The following is a 24,318-nucleotide window of genomic DNA, read 5'->3' on the forward strand; positions in this document are numbered from 1 at the left end:
GTGACTGACAGTAGTAGAATGTTAATAACCAGGGTTTGGATCCATTCCATTTCAATTCAGGGGATGAATTAAGTTGAAATGGAATTAGCCCCATGCCTAACTCTAACGCCTGAATAGATGGTTGACGTGGATCACTTTGACCCACCTGAGCTTCACTAATGAACAACTCTACTGTGTCTGTCTGGCGTCCCAGTCACGGAATGTGTCAGGAGACTGTTTAGGTCACCACCGCTGTCACCGTGAATGATGCTGCGTGCTGTTTTTGACTAGAGGAGGCTGTTGTTTACTTCTGTTGTCACACTGCTATTTGTAAACAAAGGCTCATAGTTATCCTCAGGTTAGTGGCATTGGTTCGAGAAACTTGTTGAGAGTCGAAATGTGAAGCGTAAGTTTTCAATTCAAGAGTGATTACATGTCTCTCTCTTTCTCTCCATGTCTACCTCTCTCTCACTCCTTTCTGATCATGAGTAGAGTTAACTCCTTGTTGTCTGTCTTCCAGGTGAGCAGGACTTCCTCTGAGAGCATCACCTCTGTCCCAGCCTCCAGTGCGTCTGGCTCTCCGAACAGGGTCATCTATGTGAGCACCACCTCACCTCGCCACTAGAGGGAGTCACAGGACAACAGAGATCACAAACACTGGTCCAGAAGAGCAACAGTGACTGTGTGCAGGGTTTTGTTCAAACCCAGCATTAAAACACCTGATTCAACTACATATGATGAATAGTTGATTGGTTGACTCACTTGGGTTAGTGATGGTCTGGAGCAAAAGCCTGCCCATCATCCTGTAGGTCTCCTGGACCAGGGTTGTCCACTGTGCTAATTTGACTACAGTATTTCAACTGTGCTATACCATTGACCATTGAGTGGTTGATATTTAAAATACTGATTTTATGTGTTTCCTCTGTGTCCCAGGCCAAACTAGGAGATGAGATGCTGGACTACAAAGACCTTGCTGCTCTGCCAAAGATCAAGGCGATCTACAACATCGACCGGCCAGACATGCTCTCCTACAGTCCCTACGTCAGCTACCCCTCAGAGGAACGACACTACGGAGAGGTAAGGAGACAAGGAAGGGAACAAGGGAGCTGCCTTCTCTCTCTTTCTCACTCTCTTTCTCTCTCTATATTTCTCTCTCTCTATCTCTCTATATTTCTCTCTCTCTATATATATATATATATATACATATAAATATATATATATCTCTCTCTCTCTCTCTCTGTCTCTCTTTCTCTCATATATATATATATATATATATACATCTCTCTCTCTCTCTCTCTCTATATATATATATATAATATATATATACATATACATATAAATATATATATATCTTTCTCTCTCTCTCTCTCTATATATATATATATATATATATATATATATATATACATATAAATATATATATATATCTCTCTCTCCCTCTCTTTTCCTCCTCTCCCTCGCGCCATACACTGTGATTAAAGAGTGAGTGAACGTTCTGTGTTACGGATTTGTCTCTATCCATGACATCAGTTTCCCTCTTTGTATGGCATCCCTATGACATCACTATGACATCACTTGCCTTCCTTGTTTCCAGGGTGACGGAGAGAAGTCTCCTCGTCAGAGGAGGCCCTCCAGCCCCAGCTCCAACAGCTCCCTGGGGAAGTATGGAGGGTACACCCCTTCTCGCTCCCCCCAGAACTACAGCAGGCCGGGTAGGTACCCCCCCTCCTCCCTCACCCCTCCTCCCTCACCCGCCAGCTAGCAATAGTTTACATTTTTTTTTAAAAACACAGTAAAATGCGGTATATGATAGTTAATGTATAGTAAAAGTATTTAGCTATTATGAATATCATACGTTATTATAATGATATGCATATCTACAAATGTAGTCAATAATATGCAGCATTTGCATGATGTCATTTTTACCATGTTGGGTCATATTCCAAAAAGTGCAACCTGATTTAGGTGTCATCTTGATTGGTTAATTCTATTACTTTAGAGAACACATGTTTATTTTAAGAATCTGTTATTTTTTTTCTTCACTGAATTTCCTGTTCCGACATTTTATGAAATCTCATTCCTTTCTGCTCTTTGAATGAAGTGGTACCATCACATAACATGGCATTACCACAGAATGTGTAAAGAACAGGATTTATCTACTATTGGGTGGGGGACAATACTATTGGCAGTGTCCTCTGTGCGCTAAAAACCATCTTGTCCTTCTCCTCAACCATTTTCTCCTACAGGGGATCTTTATATGGCCAGTAAAGCAATGGGTAATAGATATGGCCAGGCCCTTGACTCCAGCTCCCTCCCCCACCCCTCAGCCTACACAGGGGGGCCTAAGTACCTCTCCTCCTTGACTAGGGACTCCTCCTGCCTCCCCATGGACTACTCAAGGGGTCTACCCCCCAAGTTCCCTGGGGGGCTGCAGGTGCCTGGGCCGTTGACACAGCCTGGTAATATGTCTCCTGGTGGCAGAGTCTCTCCTGGAGGCAGAAACTCTCCTCTGCCCCTTAACCCTACCACCCTGGCCGTGCTCCAGCAGCACAACTATGTGCCCTACTTCAGAGGTAGCTAGTCCCTCCCTAGCCCTAGCACGCTGCCCTGGACCCAGGGGTCCGCTGGTATGGAGTGCAGTGTCCTTTAGAGTACATCTGTTCCATTGCTCTGATAATACTGCATGTCCTCCATCCCCGGCTGTGTACAAACATTCAACTAATCAATAGTAAAACAAACGGCAGCACAATGAGTCCCATAATTACTCTTTTATGACCTATGACCTGTGTGCTGTGTTTCTGCATGGTTGGTTTGAAATAACAGTTTTACATACACTGAACAAAAATATAAACAATTTCAAAGACTTTACGGAGTTACAGTTAATATAAGGAGATCAGTTATATTTAATTAAATTAATTTGTTCCTAATCTATGGATTTAAAATTATTGTGTATACAAATGTGACCGACTGGCTCAATTCGGTCTTTTGTAGCAAAATTTGAAATTGTGTTTTTTTTTTTTAAGTTACAAAAAAACAAACAAAAAAAACAAGTAGAGACTCATAGCTACTAAATGGTACATCATACACTACAGTTGAGGAACAATGGGAAAGTAATCATCCTTTGAAAATTGATAAACTTGTAACTTGAACGTTTTGGTACACATACTGGAGAGCTCTTCTTTGTCTACACACATTCAGCATCGTTCACACCCTCTTAAGCCTTTAGCCACCCCCATCTCTTTAAGGATTCACTTGAGGCCATGTGATAAACAGAGTGAGTACGGTAGTCTAGTAAACAACCAAAGATTTCAAGACTAAGGGCTGGTTTATACTGCGTCTATCGACATGTCTGTAGACAGTTGTCACAGTGACATCGTGAGCATTCTATTGTTGTCCTACATCAAACTTGTGGTTTAATGTCAGCACCCCCACCAACCCCCTTCAGAGTTTCACTATTTTTTCTGCACACAAGTAGGGTGTAATATTACCTCCTTCAACCTACACGAGGATTCCCCTCCCCACACAGGTGTGACGTGTCAAACCACCTCCCTGTGCTTCCTCTCCCCCTTCTCCCCCTCATCCCCCTCTGCCCCTCCCTCAACCCCCTAGGCCTCAAACAGGACCCCCTACTACCACCTGAATCTCAACCTAAGACGTCCCTGCATCTCAATTTACCTCCTCACGGTCACGGTAACGCACCAGATCCCCCTGGTCTCTATCTCTCTGTGTCTCTTTCTCCCAGTGTACTGCTGGGTTTTCTTGGTGTGCATCAAGGTTGTGTGTTGGGACCCCTTAAGTCTGTTTCTGCTTGCCCTTTCTATTGTCTGTGGAAGTTGTTTCTCTTTTTGTCTTCAGGTTGTCTTAGTCTTGTTGTTGTGCATGGGAACCTACTGTAATTGTGGATATGTTTGATATTACTTGTATGTATTTCAGTTATCCTTGACATATTGATATTTGGGGAGAAGGTGGTGGATGACTTTCTATGTTTGGTGGGATGTAAGTGTTGTACTTGTAACCGGAACTGTTGGCTTGCCCTTGACTTAACATGGATTACTTGTTAGTCTTAATGTTGTTGTTGTTATTTTGGGAACCAAGCATTTCCTTAAAGGTTCATATTGTTATTCCGTGTCTTTCGGGTCTTTAAACCTTTGGTGTCAGGTGGTGGTTGTGTATGGAGTGAGTGGGTGAAAGTGCAGGTGGCTGGTTTCATGATTGTGGGAGGGTTGCTGACAGGGGGGGTATGGGTGGAGGCGTCTACATTATAATAGTAAAATTTAAAATAATAGTAAAATCTGAGGTCAAGGTTGGAACCACATGATGAGTCACACAAGATATCTGTGGATAAATTTATTTGACCAAAATATTAGACTCGATCGAAACCTTGACAAGTACACGTGTGCAGGAGTAGGTATGAAACCTTGACAAGTACACGTGTGCAGGAGTAGGTATGAAACCTTGACAAGTACACGTGTGCAGGAGTAGGTATGAAACCTTGACAAGTACACGTGTGCAGGAGTAGGTATGAAACCTTGACAAGTACACGTGTGCAGGAGTAGGTATGAAACCTTGACAAGTACACATGTGCAGGAGTAGGTATGAAACCTTGACAAGTACACGTGTGCAGGAGTAGGTATGAAACCTTGACAAGTACACATGTGCAGGAGTAGGTATGAAACCTTGACAAGTACACATGTGTAGGAGTAGGTATGAAACCTTGACAAGTACACATGTGCAGGAGTAGGTATGAAACCTTGACAAGTACACATGTGCAGGAGTAGGTATGAAACCTTGACAAGTACACATGTTCAGGAGTAGGTATGAAACCTTGACAAGTACACGTGTGCAGGAGTAGGTATGAAACCTTGACAAGTACACATGTGCAGGAGTAGGTATGAAACCTTGACAAGTACACGTGTGCAGGAGTAGGTATGAAACCTTGACAAGTACACATGTGCAGGAGTAGGTATGAAACCTTGACAAGTACACATGTGCAGGAGTAGGTATGAAACCTTGACAAGTACACGTGTGCAGGAGTAGGTATGAAACCTTGACAAGTACACGTGTGCAGGAGTAGGTATGAAACCTTGACAAGTACACGTGTGCAGGAGTAGGTATGAAACCTTGACAAGTACACGTGTGCAGGAGTATGTATGAAACCTTGACAAGTACACATGTGCAGGAGTAGGTATGAAACCTTGACAAGTACATGTGTGCAGGAGTAGGTATGAAACCTTGACAAGTACACATGTGCAGGAGTAGGTATGAAACCTTGACAAGTACACATGTGCAGGAGTAGGTATGAAACCTTGACAAGTACACGTGTGCAGGAGTAGGTATGAAACCTTGACAAGTACACGTGTGCAGGAGTAGGTATGAAACCTTGACAAGTACACATGTGCAGGAGTAGGTATGAAAACGTGCAGTTTCCCTCAGAAAGGAGATCAGAAAAAGGGATCGCTTAACTTCATGCTCCTCTAAAGCCTCAGTAGGACTTAGCTTCATGCTCCTCTAAAGCCTCAGCAGGAATTAGCTACATGCTCCTCTAAAGCCTAAGCAGGACTTAGCTACATGCTCCTCTAAAGCCTCAGCAGGACTTAGCTACATGCTCCTCTAAAGCCTCAGTAGGACTTAGCTTCATGCTCCTCTAAAGCCTCAGCAGGACTTAGCTACATGCTCCTCTAAAGCCTCAGCAGGACTTAGCTACATGCTCTTCTAAAGCCTCAGCAGGACTTAGCTACATGCTCTTCTAAAGCCTCAGCAGGACTTAGCTTCATGCTCCTCTAAAGCCTCAGCGGGCTTAGCTACATGCTCCTCTAAAGCCTCAGCAGACAAAGCCAAACCACAGAGACCTCCTCAGATACCCATTAGCTATTTTTACTGGTCCTGGAGTTTTATCACTGAAGACACACCATGATACGTTTCCCAGTGATGGGCTGGCTTGTTCCCCAGGACTTTTAGAGCTTGGGACTCTTAAGGACATTGGAGATAACTGGAGGGATATCTCTGGTTTGGAGATAACTGGAGGGATATCTTTGGTTTGGAGATAACTGGAGGGATATCTCTGGTTTGGAGATAACTGGAGGGGTATCTCTGGTTTGGAGATAACTGGAGGGATATCTCTGGTTTGGAGATAAATGGAAGGATATCTCTGGTTTGGAGATAACTGGAGGGATATCTCTGGTTTGGAGATAACTGGAGGGATATCTCTGGTTTGGAGATAACTGGAGGGATATCTCTGGTTTTGAGATAACTGGAGGGATATCTCTGGTTTGGAGATAACTGGAGGGATATCTCTGGTTTGGAGATAACTGGAGGGATATCTCTGGTTTGGAGATAACTGGAGGGATATCTCTGGTTTGGAGATAACTGGAGGGATATCTCTGGTTTGGAGATAACTGGAGGGATATCTCTGGTTTGGAGATAACTGGAGGGATATCTCTGGTTTGGAGATAACTGGAGGGATATCTCTGGTTTGGAGATAACTGGAGGGATATCTTTGGTCTGGAGATAACTGGAGGGATGTCTCTGTTTTTTGGGCTGATAATATCTAGCCTCAATGCGTTAGGAAGAGGGAGAGGGTAAAGGAGGGTGAAAGAGCTAAAGTAATACGGTTGCATACGGGTTGGAAGAGGGTCACTTTTGGGCTGATAAAGACGGAGGGGGGAAAGAGCCTTGAGAAGGAGGGGGAAACCGAGGGAGAGAGATAGACAGCTGAGCGTTAGTACTGTGGATCAGAGCACGCTGCCCAGGGTTTGGTGGTTTTCCCATGAAAAGGCGGAGAGATGGAACGTACAGTTCCCAGCGGACGAAGATGAAACAGAAGAAAGGAATGAGGGAATGGAAGGGAGGAGTGGTGAAGTGGTGGTGGTGCTGTAATTTGATAATTGTGGATTATTGTTAGATGCTTGGTTTCAACACTACTAATGGATGATGTGAGAGAGAGTGAAGGAGGTAGTGAGGTAGAGACAGCAGAAGAGAGAAAGCGAGTGCAATGACCGAAAGAAAATCCACTCCTTGAATTTATGCGAATGATGCAATGACAACTGTATCAACATTACATGATTACTTCCTGAATAGTGGATTGCTACCACTTGTGAAATGCTTATTCGGAGATAAGCTGAGTGTCTGTATGACATTGCTGAGGGTCATCCCTCGAACCCCCAGTACCCCCCTCCCTCACCTCTCCCCCGGGCTCAGAGTCCTGCCTCAGCTCCAGATGTGTGGAGGAGCTGCTCTGCACTAACGCCTGTGTGTGTGTGTGTGTGTGTGTGTGTGTGTGTGTGTGTGTGTGTGTGTGAGTGTGTGTGTGTGTGTGTGTGTGTGTGTGTGTGTGTGTGTGTGTCAGAGTGACATCATCCTCCTGCATCCCAACTGCTTTGCTCCTCCCACAAAGACCAGTGAAGTGTGTGTGTGTTTGTGCTCAGGAAAATAACAATTTCTCTCCTCTTTTCCTCCTCCTCTTTCTTGTCTTTCTTTCCCCTCATCCTCTGTTTCTCTAAGTTCTCTTATGTGGATGTTTATTAGTTTTGGCCTATAAGGGGCTAGTGACTTAATCACCCAGCCCGTGTGACACAATGCGTTCTGATGGACTGTGGCAATCACATAATCACACTTACTTTCAGTTGGAAGTAAAACCGTTTTACGTTTTCAACATGTGTTCATGTCCACAATGCATTGCTGTTACCTGTAAAGCCTATAGCTAGCCAACTACATTTTATTTTAGAGCACTCTGCCTTTTTAAGATTTTCATAAGCTTCAATCATGCTATAGTCATGATTAAGTCATGCTTTATGATATGGATATGAGCCTTTACCAATAACAAGAGCCGGGAGGTTTTCCTGGTCTGCATAACAGATCCAGAAAAACTCATGGTCCAACACTAATGGCTGCTGGGTAATCAAGTCAGTTAGTTATATAATGGTAGATCAGCTTCATAATTAAAGCTTTGACAAATAAGCATAACAGCATAATTCCTTGCCCCCCCCCCCCCCCCCTCTTTTGTCCACGACTCTTTCTCTCCCCCCCCCCCCCCGTCCCCGTCCCTCCCCATCCTTTCCCCATTGGAGGTAGTGAAAGTGGTCGGAGTACCCCCAGTTTGTCCACGTATTCCGATGGCAAATCTCCCTCCTTCACCTATGTGGCAACTCCCAGGCATTTCCACGTACCAGGTAGGTTTGCTGTTTCACTTCGACCTCTCACCTTAGAATCCATGACCCTTGACCCCCCCAACACAACCTCTCTCTCTATTGGACCATGCCATCTGTTTGCTGTCTCTGTCCAGGTCTGTCTAGGTAACAGATCTAAGTAGATATATCTGATGTCTGGGGGAGACCCTTCTCTGTTATCCCTGTCTTCCTGTGTCAGTGTCTGTATCCCTGTCAAATGGTTTCTTCCGGACTTATCCTGTCCATAGTACTTCTGACTCCCTCTCTGTCTGTCTCACTGTCCCTCAATCTGTCTGTCTCACTGTCCCTCAATCAGTCTGTCTCACTGTCCCCCAATCTGTCTGTCTCACTGTCCCCCAATCTGTCTGTCTCACTGTCCCCCAATCTGTCTGTCTCACTGTCCCACAATCTATCCGTCTAACTGTCCCCCAATCTGTCTGTCTCACTGTCCCTCAATCAGTCTGTCTCACTGTCCCCCAATCTGTCTGTCTCACTGTCCCTCAATCTATCCGTCTCCTTTCCCTCAATCTATCCGTCTCCTTTCCCTCAATCTATCCGTCTCCTTTCCCTCAATCTATCCGTCTCCTTTCCCTCTCTCTTTCTAAATGTATGTTTCTCTCTGATTCTCTCTTTCTCCCTTTTTCTCCCTGTTGAGGTATGTTGTGATCTATTATATACTATATGTTGAGGTATGTTGTGATCTATTATATACTATATGTTGAGGTATGTTGTGATCTATTATATACTATATGTTGAGGTATGTTGTGATCTATTATATACTATATGTTGAGGTATGTTGTGCTCTATTATATACTATATGTTGAGGTATGTTGTGATCTATTATATACTATGTGTTGAGGTATGTCTAAATCTGAATGCTGAATGTGTCTTCAGTTTCACAGGTAATAGACATTTGTTAGAATCTCACCCACTAACACAGACATTGTATCAACATCCTCATATCCTCTTATTATGCAAATACATTGAATTTTTCTTATATAAATATTTAGTTACTGTGTATTTGTGTGTTTTCAAAAAATGCGGCTAAAATCAACTACTTCTATTGGAAGTTTTTGAAAGATTTTTCAAATCACTTCTATAAATATCCTACTACACCCTTTCAGTTTGTTTCCCAGCTCATAGAAGTAGTAGAAGAAGATATTGACTACTTTAAAATGGAGAGTCTACTGTCACAGACACAACGATGAGAAGTCTAAGTCTTTGACCCGGCATCCTATTCTGTCAACCATCCTTTGATAAGACTCATTGGATGTAACTGACTCTTCTCGTAACATCTCCTTTTGATCCATCCTGTTTCCATTGACTTTTACAGTGTCACTCAGCCATATGGAAAAAAAAGTCCCATACTTGGATGGAGTTGATGTAAATAAATGAACAAAGTGATTATATACTTAATGTGTTTTCTAACCATTGTTTTTATGGCTTTCATATGTGTATTGTTCAGCGGTGCTGGCAGTGGCTGAAACAGGGTAGAAAATGACCCACATGTGTTGTATTTCATTCATTATTTATCCTAAAAAGATTGGAGTTTAGTTAATGTATTGCAGTTGTTGCTAGCTAAGTGTCTCTGTCACTGAACGTTTGATGGACTGGGTCAGCTTGGAACAGGCATATTGTGTCAATTATGGGTAGAAAGAGTCACTTTGCCCCATTTCTTTAATTGAATCAGTTGAATTAAATAATTTGAGTTGAATCATTTGAGTTGAATCATTTGAATTGAATCATTTGAGTTGAATCAGTTGAGTTGAATCATTTGAATTGAATAATTTGAATTGAATCATTTGCCCTTTTGTTTATTGTTTGATGTGTTTATTTGTTTGTTATGATGCTTGTTATATTTGCTCTAGATGCAGTAATGAATGATGTGTTGTAATTAGGGAAAATATATAAACATGTATATTATTCATGACTCTGCCATTAGTGCATTTATTGTTGGATACGACATTGATCAACAATTACCATTGTTCTGGAAATATCTTTCCATGGGTTTCAGCTTCACATGACCACAGGATCATTAAATGATCAAAATGACATGTTTTTGAATGTTGCAATGACAACAAGTGATGATGTGTCTGTCGTGCCAGTTCTAACCAAAATGGCATATGGCGTATTGAATCTACCATGAAGTATGCTGCCCCTATCGTTCCGCTGCTTCTTAGACTATTCCATCCCTCAATAACCGTTAACTCATGCTTCTTTTTCACCCTCTCTCTCTTTCTTTCTCTCTTATCCTGGGCTTCTTTCATTTTACTCTCCTTTTACTCTCCTCTCATCTTCAGAGACTAAGGTCAAGATAGATAATATCTATAGAAAACCCCCTATCTACAGACAGCATGGTACAGTCCACTCTCTTCCTCTACTTCCTGGTCTAACTTCCTGGTCTGGTCTCTGCACGATGCGTCGCATGACACCTGTCACCATACGCTCCTAGTAGAAAATGCCCATAAAACACAGATCTAGGATCAGCTTCCTCCTCCCACTCTAACCATTAGGGGGGAACATGAAACCGATCTAAGATCAGTGTCTATAGGGCAACTTCATCCTATTCCTTTCTATTTGACCCATTATTCTGTCCAGTCTTATTCAACGGACAAGGCTTTAGAACTCAGGCAACAGAGTCACTGCAACCAATTCAAGTAGCCATCTTGAAATGTGCAGTAACGTTGCAGCATAGTGGGCTCCCGAGTGGCGCAGTGGTCTATAGTACCTGGTTCAAATCCAGGCTGTATCACATTTGGCCGGGGTAGACCCTCATTGTAAATAAGAATTTGTTCTTAACTGTCTTGCCTAGTTAATGGACCACTGTATATAGTGGTCCATAACACACTGATGAGGTTAGGACCTCTTTTGCTCCCTGTCTCAACCGTAGCCATATACAGGGACATGTGATCACATGTGATCTAGTATCTAAATTACAATCCACTTCATTGTTGCCTGAGTTGAAAGCCTGACATTGAAAACTGTAATGGCCATATTCAATATTTTATAACATATTTTAATAATATTTGATTCATCCTTTTCTGTTTCTTACACCTTTGTGATTATGTTTCGGCTCATTCCTACATGCCTGACCGTACCCATCTGAGTAGCTCATTGGTTCTACTAGTACATGTGTTGTGTCCATTGTGATTGGTCGAGAACATGACTCACTTGGTGTTGTGGTGCTGATGGTGTCTTGGTCACTTCCTGTTCCACTTAACCCTTTGTGTATGTCGTGTTTCTATTTGGTGTTTCTATGTGTGAGTGTGTAGATGCCCAAAATCCCTTAGAACATAAGAATGCATGTGTTGTATAATCTTCTGGCTACACAATGAATGATTATTCTACAGCTCTTCAACATCTACAATATATATGAAATATGACTAAATCACAGCCATATGTAGAATGTGACATTATTCTCAATTTATGAGTAACAGTTTTCAGTTTGGTTTGTATATATTCTAGCAGGCATGATCTCATGAACAAGAGCATGCATTTACGTGTGTCGTTTTACTGCATTAAAAAAACCAACTATTTCACCAGCTATTCCCAGTAAATAGGCACACTTTCTGTCTCATAAACTGGCCATTTGAGCAAACGGTTTAGTGCTAGTTGAATTCATACTATACATTCGAGTAATAGTTAGCTATACAACAGTACTGTAACTATGCCATGACCCATTTGGAGATTCTCGACAGGCTGTCTCGGAATGATGATGTCATAGTGTGGAGTTGATTTATTGTAGGAGGCAGTCTTTCTGTGCGTACTGTAAGGTAGCTGGTAGACAGATGTGTGGTACGGCCCGGTACAGTGACTGTGATGTGACAGGTTCTACAGTAATGTACTACAGCAGGAGTGTGGTTTGTAACATAATGCATGACTGTTTTACAGCCTCTAGAACTTCCTGGCAAGAAGGAGACGACATCAAGGTGAGGCGTCTGTCCGTCCGTCCGCCTGTCTGTCCGTCCGTCTGTCTGTCTGAACATCCATCTGCTCGTCTACTAACCTACACATGCATTTATTCATCCATCTATATACAGTATCTATCACTACATCCATCCATCTACATACAGTATCTATCACTACATCCATCCATCTGCTCGTCTACTAACCTACACATGCATTTATTCATCCATCTACATACAGTATCTATCACTACATCCATCCATCTACATACAGTATCTATCACGACATCCATTCATCTATATACAGTATCTATCACTACATCCATCCATCTATATACAGTATCTAGCAATATTTCCATCCATCTGCTCGTCTACTAACCTACACATGCATTTATTCATCCATCTATATACAGTATCTATCATTACACCCATCTATATACAATATCTATCACTACATCCATCTATATACAGTATCTATCACTACATCCATCTGCTCGTCTACTAACCTACACATGCATTTATTCATCCATCTACATACAGTATCTATCACTACATCCATCCATCTACATACAGTATCTATCACTACATCCATCCATCTATATACAGTATCTATCACTACATCCATCCATCTATATACAGTATCTATCACTACATCCATCCATCTATATACAGTATCTATCACTACATCCATCCATCTACATACAGTATCTATCACTACATCCATCCATCTATATACAGTATCAATCATTACACCCATCTATATACAATATATATCACTACATCCATCTATATACAGTATCTATCACTACATCCATCTGCTCGTCTACTAACCTACACATGCATTTATTCATCCATCTACATACAGTATCTATCACTACATCCATCCATCTACATACAGTATCTATCACTACATCCATTCATCTATATACAGTATCTATCACTACATCCATCCATCTACATACAGTATCTATCACTACATCCATCCATCTATATACAGTATCTATCACTACATCCATCCATCTATATACAGTATCTATCAATATTTCCATCCATCCATCCATCTATGTACAGAATATATCACTACATCATCCATCCATCGATATACAGTATCTATCACTACATCCATCCATCTATATACAGAATCTATCACTACATCCATCCATCTATATACAGAATCTATCACTACATCCATCCATCTATATACAGTATCTATCACTACATCCATCCATCTACATACAGTATCTATCACTACATCCATCCATCTATATACAGTATCTATCACTACATCCATCCATCTATATACAGTATCTATCACTACATCCATCATCCATCCATCGATATACAGTATCTATCACTACATCCATCCATCTATATACAGTATCTATCACTACATCCATCCATCTATATACAGTATCTATCACTACATCCATCTGTCTATATACCGAATATATCACTACATCCATCCATCTATATACAGAATATATCACTACATCCATCCATCTATATACAGTATCTATCACTACATCCATCCATCTACATACAGTATCTATCACTACATCCATCCATCTATATACAGAATATATCACTACATCCATCCATCTATATACCGAATATATCACTATATCCATCCATCTATATACAGTATCTATCACTACATCCATCATCCATCTACATGCAGTATCTATCACTACATCCATCCATCTATATACAGTATCTATCACTACATCCATCCATCTATATACAGTATCTATCACTACATCCATCTGTCTATATACCGAATATATCACTACATCCATCCATCTACATACAGTATCTATCACTCCATCCATCCATCTACATACAGTATCTATCACTACATCCATCCATCTACATACAGTATCTATCACTACATCCATCCATCTACATACAGTATCTATCACTACATCCATCCATCTATATACAGTATCTATCACTACATCCATCCATCTACATACAGTATCTATCACTACATCCATCCATCTATATACAGTATCTATCAATATTTCCATCCATCCATCTATGTACAGTCTATCACTACATCCATCATCCATCTATGTAGAGACTCTATCACTACATCCATCATCCATCTATATACAGTATCTATCACTACATCCATCCATCTATATACAGTATCTATCACTACATCCATTCATCTATATACAGTATCTATCACTACATCCATCCATCTATATACAGTATCTATCAATATTTCCATCCATCAATATACAGTATCTATCACTACATCCATCCATCTATATACAGTATCTATCACTACATCCATTCATCTATATACAGTATCTATCACTACATCCATCCATCAACATACAGTATCTATCACTACATCCATCCATCTATATACAGTATCTATCATTACACCCATCTATATACAATATCTATCACTACATCCATCTATATACAGTATCTATCACTACATCCATCTGCTCGTCTACTAACCTACACATGCATTTATTCATCCATCTACATACAGTATCTATCACTACATCCATCCATCTACATACAGTATCTATCACTACATCAATTCATCTATATACAGTATCTATCACTACATCCATCCATCTACATACAGTATCTATCACTACATCCATCCATCTATGTACAGAATATATCACTACATCATCCATCCATCGATATACAGTATCTATCTCTACATCCATCCATCTATATACAGTATCTATCACTACATCCATCCATCTATATACAGAATCTATCACTACATCCATCCATCTATATACAGAATCTATCACTACATCCATCCATCTATATACAGTATCTGTCACTACATCCATCCATCTATATACAGTATCACTACATCCATCCATCTACATACAGTATCTATCACTACATCCATCCATCTACATACAGTATCTATCACTACATCCATCCATCTACATACAGTATCTATCACTACATCCATCCATCTACATACAGTATCTATCACTACATCCATCCATCTATATACAGTATCTATCACTACATCCATCCATCTATATACAGTATCTATCAATATTTCCATCCATCCATCCATCTATGTACAGAATATATCACTACATCATCCATCCATCTATATACAGTATCTATCATTACACCCATCTATATACAATATCTATCACTACATCCATCTATATACAGTATCTATCACTACATCCATCTGCTCGTCTACTAACCTACACATGCATTTATTCATCCATCTACATACAGTATCTATCACTACATCCATCCATCTACATACAGTATCTATCACTACATCCATCCATCTATATACAGGATCTATCACTACATCCATCCATCTATATACAGTATCTATCACTACATCCATCCATCTATATACAGTATCTATCACTACATCCATCCATCTACATACAGTATCTATCACTACATCCATCCATCTATATACAGTATCTATCACTACATCCATTCATCTATATACAGTATCTATCACTACATCCATCCATCTATATACAGTATCTATCAATATTTCCATCCATCTATATACAGTATCTATCACTACATCCATACATCTATAAACAGTATCTATCACTACATCCATTCATCTATATACAGTATCTATCACTACATCCATCCATCAACATACAGTATCTATCACTACATCCATCCATCTATATACAGTATCTATCATTACACCCATCTATATACAATATATATCACTACATCCATCTATATACAGTATCTATCACTACATCCATCTGCTCGTCTACTAACCTACACATGCATTTATTCATCCATCTACATACAGTATCTATCACTACATCCATCCATCTACATACAGTATCTATCACTACATCCATTCATCTATATACAGTATCTATCACTACATCCATCCATCTACATACAGTATCTATCACTACATCCATCCATCTATATACAGTATCTATCACTACATCCATCCATCTATATACAGTATCTATCAATATTTCCATCCATCCATCCATCTATGTACAGAATATATCACTACATCATCCATCCATCGATATACAGTATCTATCACTACATCCATCCATCTATATACAGAATCTATCACTACATCCATCCATCTATATACAGAATCTATCACTACATCCATCCATCTATATACAGTATCTATCACTACATCCATCCATCTACATACAGTATCTATCACTACATCCATCCATCTATATACAGTATCTATCACTACATCCATCCATCTATATACAGTATCTATCACTACATCCATCCATCTATATACCGAATATATCACTACATCCATCCATCTATATACAGTATCTATCACTACATCCATCATCCATCTACATGCAGTATCTATCACTACATCCATCCATCTATATACAGTATCTATCACTACATCCATCCATCTATATACAGTATCTATCACTACATCCATCTGTCTATATACCGAATATATCACTACATCCATCCATCTACATCCAGTATCTATCACTACATCCATCCATCTACATACAGTATCTATCACTACATCCATCCATCTACATACAGTATCTATCACTACATCCATCCATCTACATACAGTATCTATCACTACATCCATCCATCTATATACAGTATCTATCACTACATCCATCCATCTACATACAGTATCTATCACTACATCCATCCATCTATATACAGTATCTATCAATATTTCCATCCATCCATCTATGTACAGTCTATCACTACATCCATCATCCATCTATGTAGAGACTCTATCACTACATCCATCATCCATCTATATACAGTATCTATCACTACATCCATCCATCTATATACAGTATCTATCACTACATCCATTCATCTATATACAGTATCAATCACTACATCCATCCATCTATATACAGTATCTATCAATATTTCCATCCATCAATATACAGTATCTATCACTACATCCATCCATCTATATACAGTATCTATCACTACATCCATTCATCTATATACAGTATCTATCACTACATCCATCCATCAACATACAGTATCTATCACTACATCCATCCATCTACATACAGTATCTATCAATATTTCCATCCATCAATATACAGTATCTATCACTACATCCATCCATCTATATACAGTATCTATCACTACATCCATTCATCTATATACAGTATCTATCACTACATCCATCCATCTACATACAGTATCTATCACTACATCCATCCATCTACATACAGTATCTATCACTACATCCATCCATCTATATACAGTATCTATCACTACATCCATCCATCTACATACAGTATCTATCACTACATCCATCCATCTATATACAGTATCTATCAATATTTCCATCCATCCATCTATGTACAGTCTATCACTACATCCATCATCCATCTATGTAGAGACTCTATCACTACATCCATCATCCATCTATATACAGTATCTATCACTACATCCATCCATCTATATACAGCATCTATCACTACATCCATTCATCTATATACAGTATCTATCACTACATCCATCCATCTATATACAGTATCTATCAATATTTCCATCCATCAATATACAGTATCTATCACTACATCCATCCATCTATATACAGTATCTATCACTACATCCATTCATCTATATACAGTATCTATCACTACATCCATCCATCTATATACAGTATCTATCACTACATCCATCCATCTACATACAGTATCTATCACTACATCCATCCATCTATATACAGTATCTATCAATATTTCCATCCATCCATCTATGTACAGTCTATCACTACATCCATCATCCATCTATGTAGAGACTCTATCACTACATCCATCATCCATCTATATACAGTATCTATCACTACATCCATCCATCTATATACAGTATCTATCACTACATCCATTCATCTATATACAGTATCTATCACTACATCCATCCATCTATATACAGTATCTATCAATATTTCCATCCATCAATATACAGTATCTATCACTACATCCATCCATCTATATACAGTATCTATCACTACATCCATTCATCTATATACAGTATCTATCACTACATCCATCCATCAACATACAGTATCTATCACTACATCCATCCATCTATATACAGTATCTATCACTACATCCATTCATCTATATACAGTATCTATCACTACATCCATCCATCTACATACAGTATCTATCACTACATCCATCCATCTACATACAGTATCTATCACTACATCCATCCATCTATATACAGTATCTATCACTACATCCATCATCCATCCATCGATATACAGTATCTATCACTACATCCATCCATCTATATACAGTATCTATCACTACATCCATCCATCTATATACAGTATCTATCACTACATCCATCCATCTATATACAGTATCTATCACTACATCCATCTGTCTATATACCGAATATATCACTACATCCATCCATCTATATACAGAATATATCACTACATCCATCCATCTATATACAGTATCTATCACTACATCCATCCATCTACATACAGTATCTATCACTACATCCATCCATCTATATACAGAATATATCACTACATCCATCCATCTATATACCGAATATATCACTACATCCATCCATCTATATACAGTATCTATCACTACATCCATCATCCATCTACATGCAGTATCTATCACTACATCCATCCATCTATATACAGTATCTATCACTACATCCATCCATCTATATACAGTATCTATCACTACATCCATCTGTCTATATACCGAATATATCACTACATCCATCCATCTACATACAGTATCTATCACTACATCCATCCATCTACATACAGTATCTATCACTACATCCATCCATCTACATACAGTATCTATCACTACATCCATCCATCTACATACAGTATCTATCACTACATCCATCCATCTATATACAGTATCTATCACTACATCCATCCATCTACATACAGTATCTATCACTACATCCATCCATCTATATACAGTATCTATCAATATTTCCATCCATCCATCTATGTACAGTCTATCACTACATCCATCATCCATCTATGTAGAGACTCTATCACTACATCCATCATCCATCTATATACAGTATCTATCACTACATCCATCCATCTATATAAAGTATCTATCACTACATCCATTCATCTATATACAGTATCTATCACTACATCCATCCATCTATATACAGTATCTATCAATATTTCCATCCATCAATATACAGTATCTATCACTACATCCATCCATCTATATACAGTATCTATCACTACATCCATTCATCTATATACAGTATCTATCACTACATCCATCCATCAACATACAGTATCTATCACTACATCCATCCATCTATATACAGTATCTATCATTACACCCATCTATATACAATATCTATCACTACATCCATCTATATACAGTATCTATCACTACATCCATCTGCTCGTCTACTAACCTACACATGCATTTATTCATCCATCTACATACAGTATCTATCACTACATCCATCCATCTACATACAGTATCTATCACTACATCAATTCATCTATATACAGTATCTATCACTACATCCATCCATCTACATACAGTATCTATCACTACATCCATCCATCTATGTACAGAATATATCACTACATCATCCATCCATCGATATACAGTATCTATCACTACATCCATCCATCTATATACAGTATCTATCACTACATCCATCCATCTATATACAGAATCTGTCACTACATCCATCCATCTATATACAGTATCTATCACTACATCCATCTGTCTATATACCGAATATATCACTACATCCATCCATCTATATACAGAATCTATCACTACATCCATCCATCTATATACAGTATCTATCACTACATCCATCCATCTACATACAGTATCTATCACTACATCCATCCATCTACATACAGTATCTATCACTACATCCATCCATCTACATACAGTATCTATCACTACATCCATCCATCTACATACAGTATCTATCACTACATACATCCATCTATATACAGTATCTATCACTACATCCATCCATCTATATACAGTATCTATCAATATTTCCATCCATCCATCCATCTATGTACAGAATATATCACTACATCATCCATCCATCTATATACAGTATCTATCATTACACCCATCTATATACAATATCTATCACTACATCCATCTATATACAGTATCTATCACTACATCCATCTGCTCGTCTACTAACCTACACATGCATTTATTCATCCATCTACATACAGTATCTATCACTACATCCATCCATCTACATACAGTATCTATCACTACATCCATCCATCTATATACAGTATCTATCACTACATCCATCTGCTCGTCTACTAACCTACACATGCATTTATTCATCCATCTACATACAGTATCTATCACTACATCCATCCATCTACATACAGTATCTATCACTACATCCATCCATCTATATACAGTATCTATCACTACATCCATCCATCTATATACAGTATCTATCACTACATCCATCCATCTACATACAGTATCTATCACTACATCCATCCATCTATATACAGTATCTATCACTACATCCATTCATCTATATACAGTATCTATCACTACATCCATCCATCTATATACAGTATCTATCAATATTTCCATCCATCTATATACAGTATCTATCACTACATCCATACATCTATAAACAGTATCTATCACTACATCCATTCATCTATATACAGTATCTATCACTACATCCATCCATCAACATACAGTATCTATCACTACATCCATCCATCTATATACAGTATCTATCATTACACCCATCTATATACAATATATATCACTACATCCATCTATATACAGTATCTATCACTACATCCATCTGCTCGTCTACTAACCTACACATGCATTTATTCATCCATCTACATACAGTATCTATCACTACATCCATCCATCTACATACAGTATCTATCACTACATCCATTCATCTATATACAGTATCTATCACTATATCCATCCATCTACATACAGTATCTATCACTACATCCATCCATCTATATACAGTATCTATCACTACATCCATCCATCTATATACAGTATCTATCAATATTTCCATCCATCCATCCATCTATGTACAGAATATATCACTACATCATCCATCCATCGATATACAGTATCTATCACTACATCCATCCATCTACATACAGTATCTATCACTACATCCATCCATCTACATACAGTATCTATCACTACATCCATCCATCTACATACAGTATCTATCACTACATCCATTCATCTATATACAGTATCTATCACTACATCCATCCATCTACATACAGTATCTATCACTACATCCATCCATCTATATACAGTATCTATCACTACATCCATCCATCTATATACAGAATCTATCACTACATCCATCCATCTATATACAGAATCTATCACTACATCCATCCATCTATATACAGTATCTATCACTACATCCATCCATCTACATACAGTATCTATCACTACATCCATCCATCTATATACAGTATCTATCACTACATCCATCCATCTATATACAGTATCTATCACTACATCCATCATCCATCCATCGATATACAGTATCTATCACTACATCCATCCATCTATATACAGTATCTATCACTACATCCATCCATCTATATACAGTATCTATCACTACATCCATCTGTCTATATACCGAATATATCACTACATCCATCCATCTACATACAGTATCTATCACTACATCCATCCATCTACATACAGTATCTATCACTACATCCATCCATCTACATACAGTATCTATCACTACATCCATCCATCTACATACAGTATCTATCACTACATCCATCCATCTATATACAGTATCTATCACTACATCCATCCATCTACATACAGTATCTATCACTACATCCATCCATCTATATACAGTATCTATCAATATTTCCATCCATCCATCTATGTACAGTCTATCACTACATCCATCATCCATCTATGTAGAGACTCTATCACTACATCCATCATCCATCTATATACAGTATCTATCACTACATCCATCCATCTATATACAGTATCTATCACTACATCCATTCATCTATATACAGTATCTATCACTACATCCATCCATCTATATACAGTATCTATCAATATTTCCATCCATCAATATACAGTATCTATCACTACATCCATCCATCTATATACAGTATCTATCACTACATCCATTCATCTATATACATTATCTATCACTACATCCATCCATCAACATACAGTATCTATCACTACATCCATCCATCTATATACAGTATCTATCATTACACCCATCTATATACAATATCTATCACTACATCCATCTATATACAGTATCTATCACTACATCCATCTGCTCGTCTACTAACCTACACATGCATTTATTCATCCATCTACATACAGTATCTATCACTACATCCATCCATCTACATACAGTATCTATCACTACATCAATTCATCTATATACAGTATCTATCACTACATCCATCCATCTACATACAGTATCTATCACTACATCCATCCATCTATGTACAGAATATATCACTACATCATCCATCCATCGATATACAGTATCTATCACTACATCCATCCATCTATATACAGTATCTATCACTACATCCATCCATCTATATACAGAATCTGTCACTACATCCATCCATCTATATACAGTATCTATCACTACATCCATCTGTCTATATACCGAATATATCACTACATCCATCCATCTATATACAGAATCTATCACTACATCCATCCATCTACATACAGTATCTATCACTACATCCATCCATCTACATACAGTATCTATCACTACATCCATCCATCTACATACAGTATCTATCACTACATCCATCCATCTACATACAGTATCTATCACTACATCCATCCATCTATATACAGTATCTATCACTACATCCATCCATCTACATACAGTATCTATCACTACATCCATCCATCTATATACAGTATCTATCAATATTTCCATCCATCCATCTATGTACAGTCTATCACTACATCCATCATCCATCTATGTAGAGACTCTATCACTACATCCATCATCCATCTATATACAGAATCTTTCACTACATCCATCCATCCATCCATCCATCTATGTACAAAATATATCACTACATCATCCATCCATCGATATACAGTATCTATCACTACATCCATCTATATACAGTATCTATCACTACATCCATCCATCTACATACAGTATCTATCACTACATCCATCCATCTACATACAGTATCTATCACTACATCCATCCATCTATATACAGTATCTATCACTACATCCATCCATCTATATACAGTATCTATCACTACATCCATCCATCTACATACAGTATCTATCACTACATCCATCCATCTACATACAGTATCTATCACTACATCATCCATCTACATACAGTATCTATCACTACATCCATCCATCTATATACAGTATCTATCACTACATCCATCCATCTATATACAGTATCTATCACTACATCCATCCATCTATATACAATATCTATCAATATTTCCATCCATCTATGGACAGTCTATCACTACATCCATCATCCATCTATGTAGAGACTCTATCACTACATCCATCATCCATCTATATACAGAATCTATCACTACATCCATCCATCCATCCATCCATCCATCCATCTATGTACAGAATATATCACTACATCATCCATCCATCGATATACAGTATCTATCACTACATCCATCTATATACAGTATCTATCACTACATCCATCCATCTATATACAGTATCTATCACTACATCCATCCATCTATATACAGTATCTATCACTACATCCATCCATCTACATACAGTATCTATCACTACATCCATCCATCTACATACAGTATCTATCACTACATCCATCCATCTATATACAGTATCTATCACTACATCCATCCATCTATATACAGTATCTATCACTACATCCATCCATCTATATACAGTATCTATCACTACATCCATAAATCTATATACAGAATATATCACTACATCATCCATCTACATACAGTATCTATCACTACATCCATCCATCTACATACAGTATCTATCACTACATCATCCATCTACATACAGTATCTATCACTACATCCATCCATCCATCCATCTACATACAGTATCTATCACTACATCCATCATCCATCTACATACAGTATCTATCACTACATCCATCCATCCATCTACATACAGTATCTATCACTACATCCCTCCATCTATATACAGTATCTATCACTACATCCATCCATCTATATACAGTATCTATAACTACATCCATCTATA

The 24,318-nt window shown here is 38.4% G+C and overlaps 1 protein-coding gene across 9 annotated transcripts in view; it reads left to right on the top strand.

The window, feature by feature from the left end:
- Positions 1–24,318, top strand: part of LOC139379084 (actin binding LIM protein family, member 2) — a 138,690-nt gene that overhangs the window by 82,184 nt on the left and 32,188 nt on the right. For 6 of the 9 annotated variants that reach the window (XM_071121872.1, XM_071121873.1, XM_071121879.1 and 3 more), the window contains 8 exons: positions 500–577; positions 913–1,056; positions 1,574–1,691; positions 2,226–2,552; positions 3,589–3,669; positions 8,046–8,147; positions 10,445–10,501; positions 12,036–12,073. In XM_071121872.1, coding sequence (XP_070977973.1) covers positions 500–577; positions 913–1,056; positions 1,574–1,691; positions 2,226–2,552; positions 3,589–3,669; positions 8,046–8,147; positions 10,445–10,501; positions 12,036–12,073 — 945 coding nt within the window. The remainder of the gene's footprint in view (positions 1–499; positions 578–912; positions 1,057–1,573; positions 1,692–2,225; positions 2,553–3,588; positions 3,670–8,045; positions 8,148–10,444; positions 10,502–12,035; positions 12,074–24,318) is intronic. The other 3 variants (XM_071121878.1, XM_071121876.1, XM_071121877.1) reach the window with 3 other exon arrangements.

Source organism: Oncorhynchus clarkii, chromosome 21 (assembly GCF_045791955.1).
Source record: "Oncorhynchus clarkii lewisi isolate Uvic-CL-2024 chromosome 21, UVic_Ocla_1.0, whole genome shotgun sequence".
Classification (NCBI taxonomy): Eukaryota; Metazoa; Chordata; class Actinopteri; order Salmoniformes; family Salmonidae; genus Oncorhynchus; species Oncorhynchus clarkii.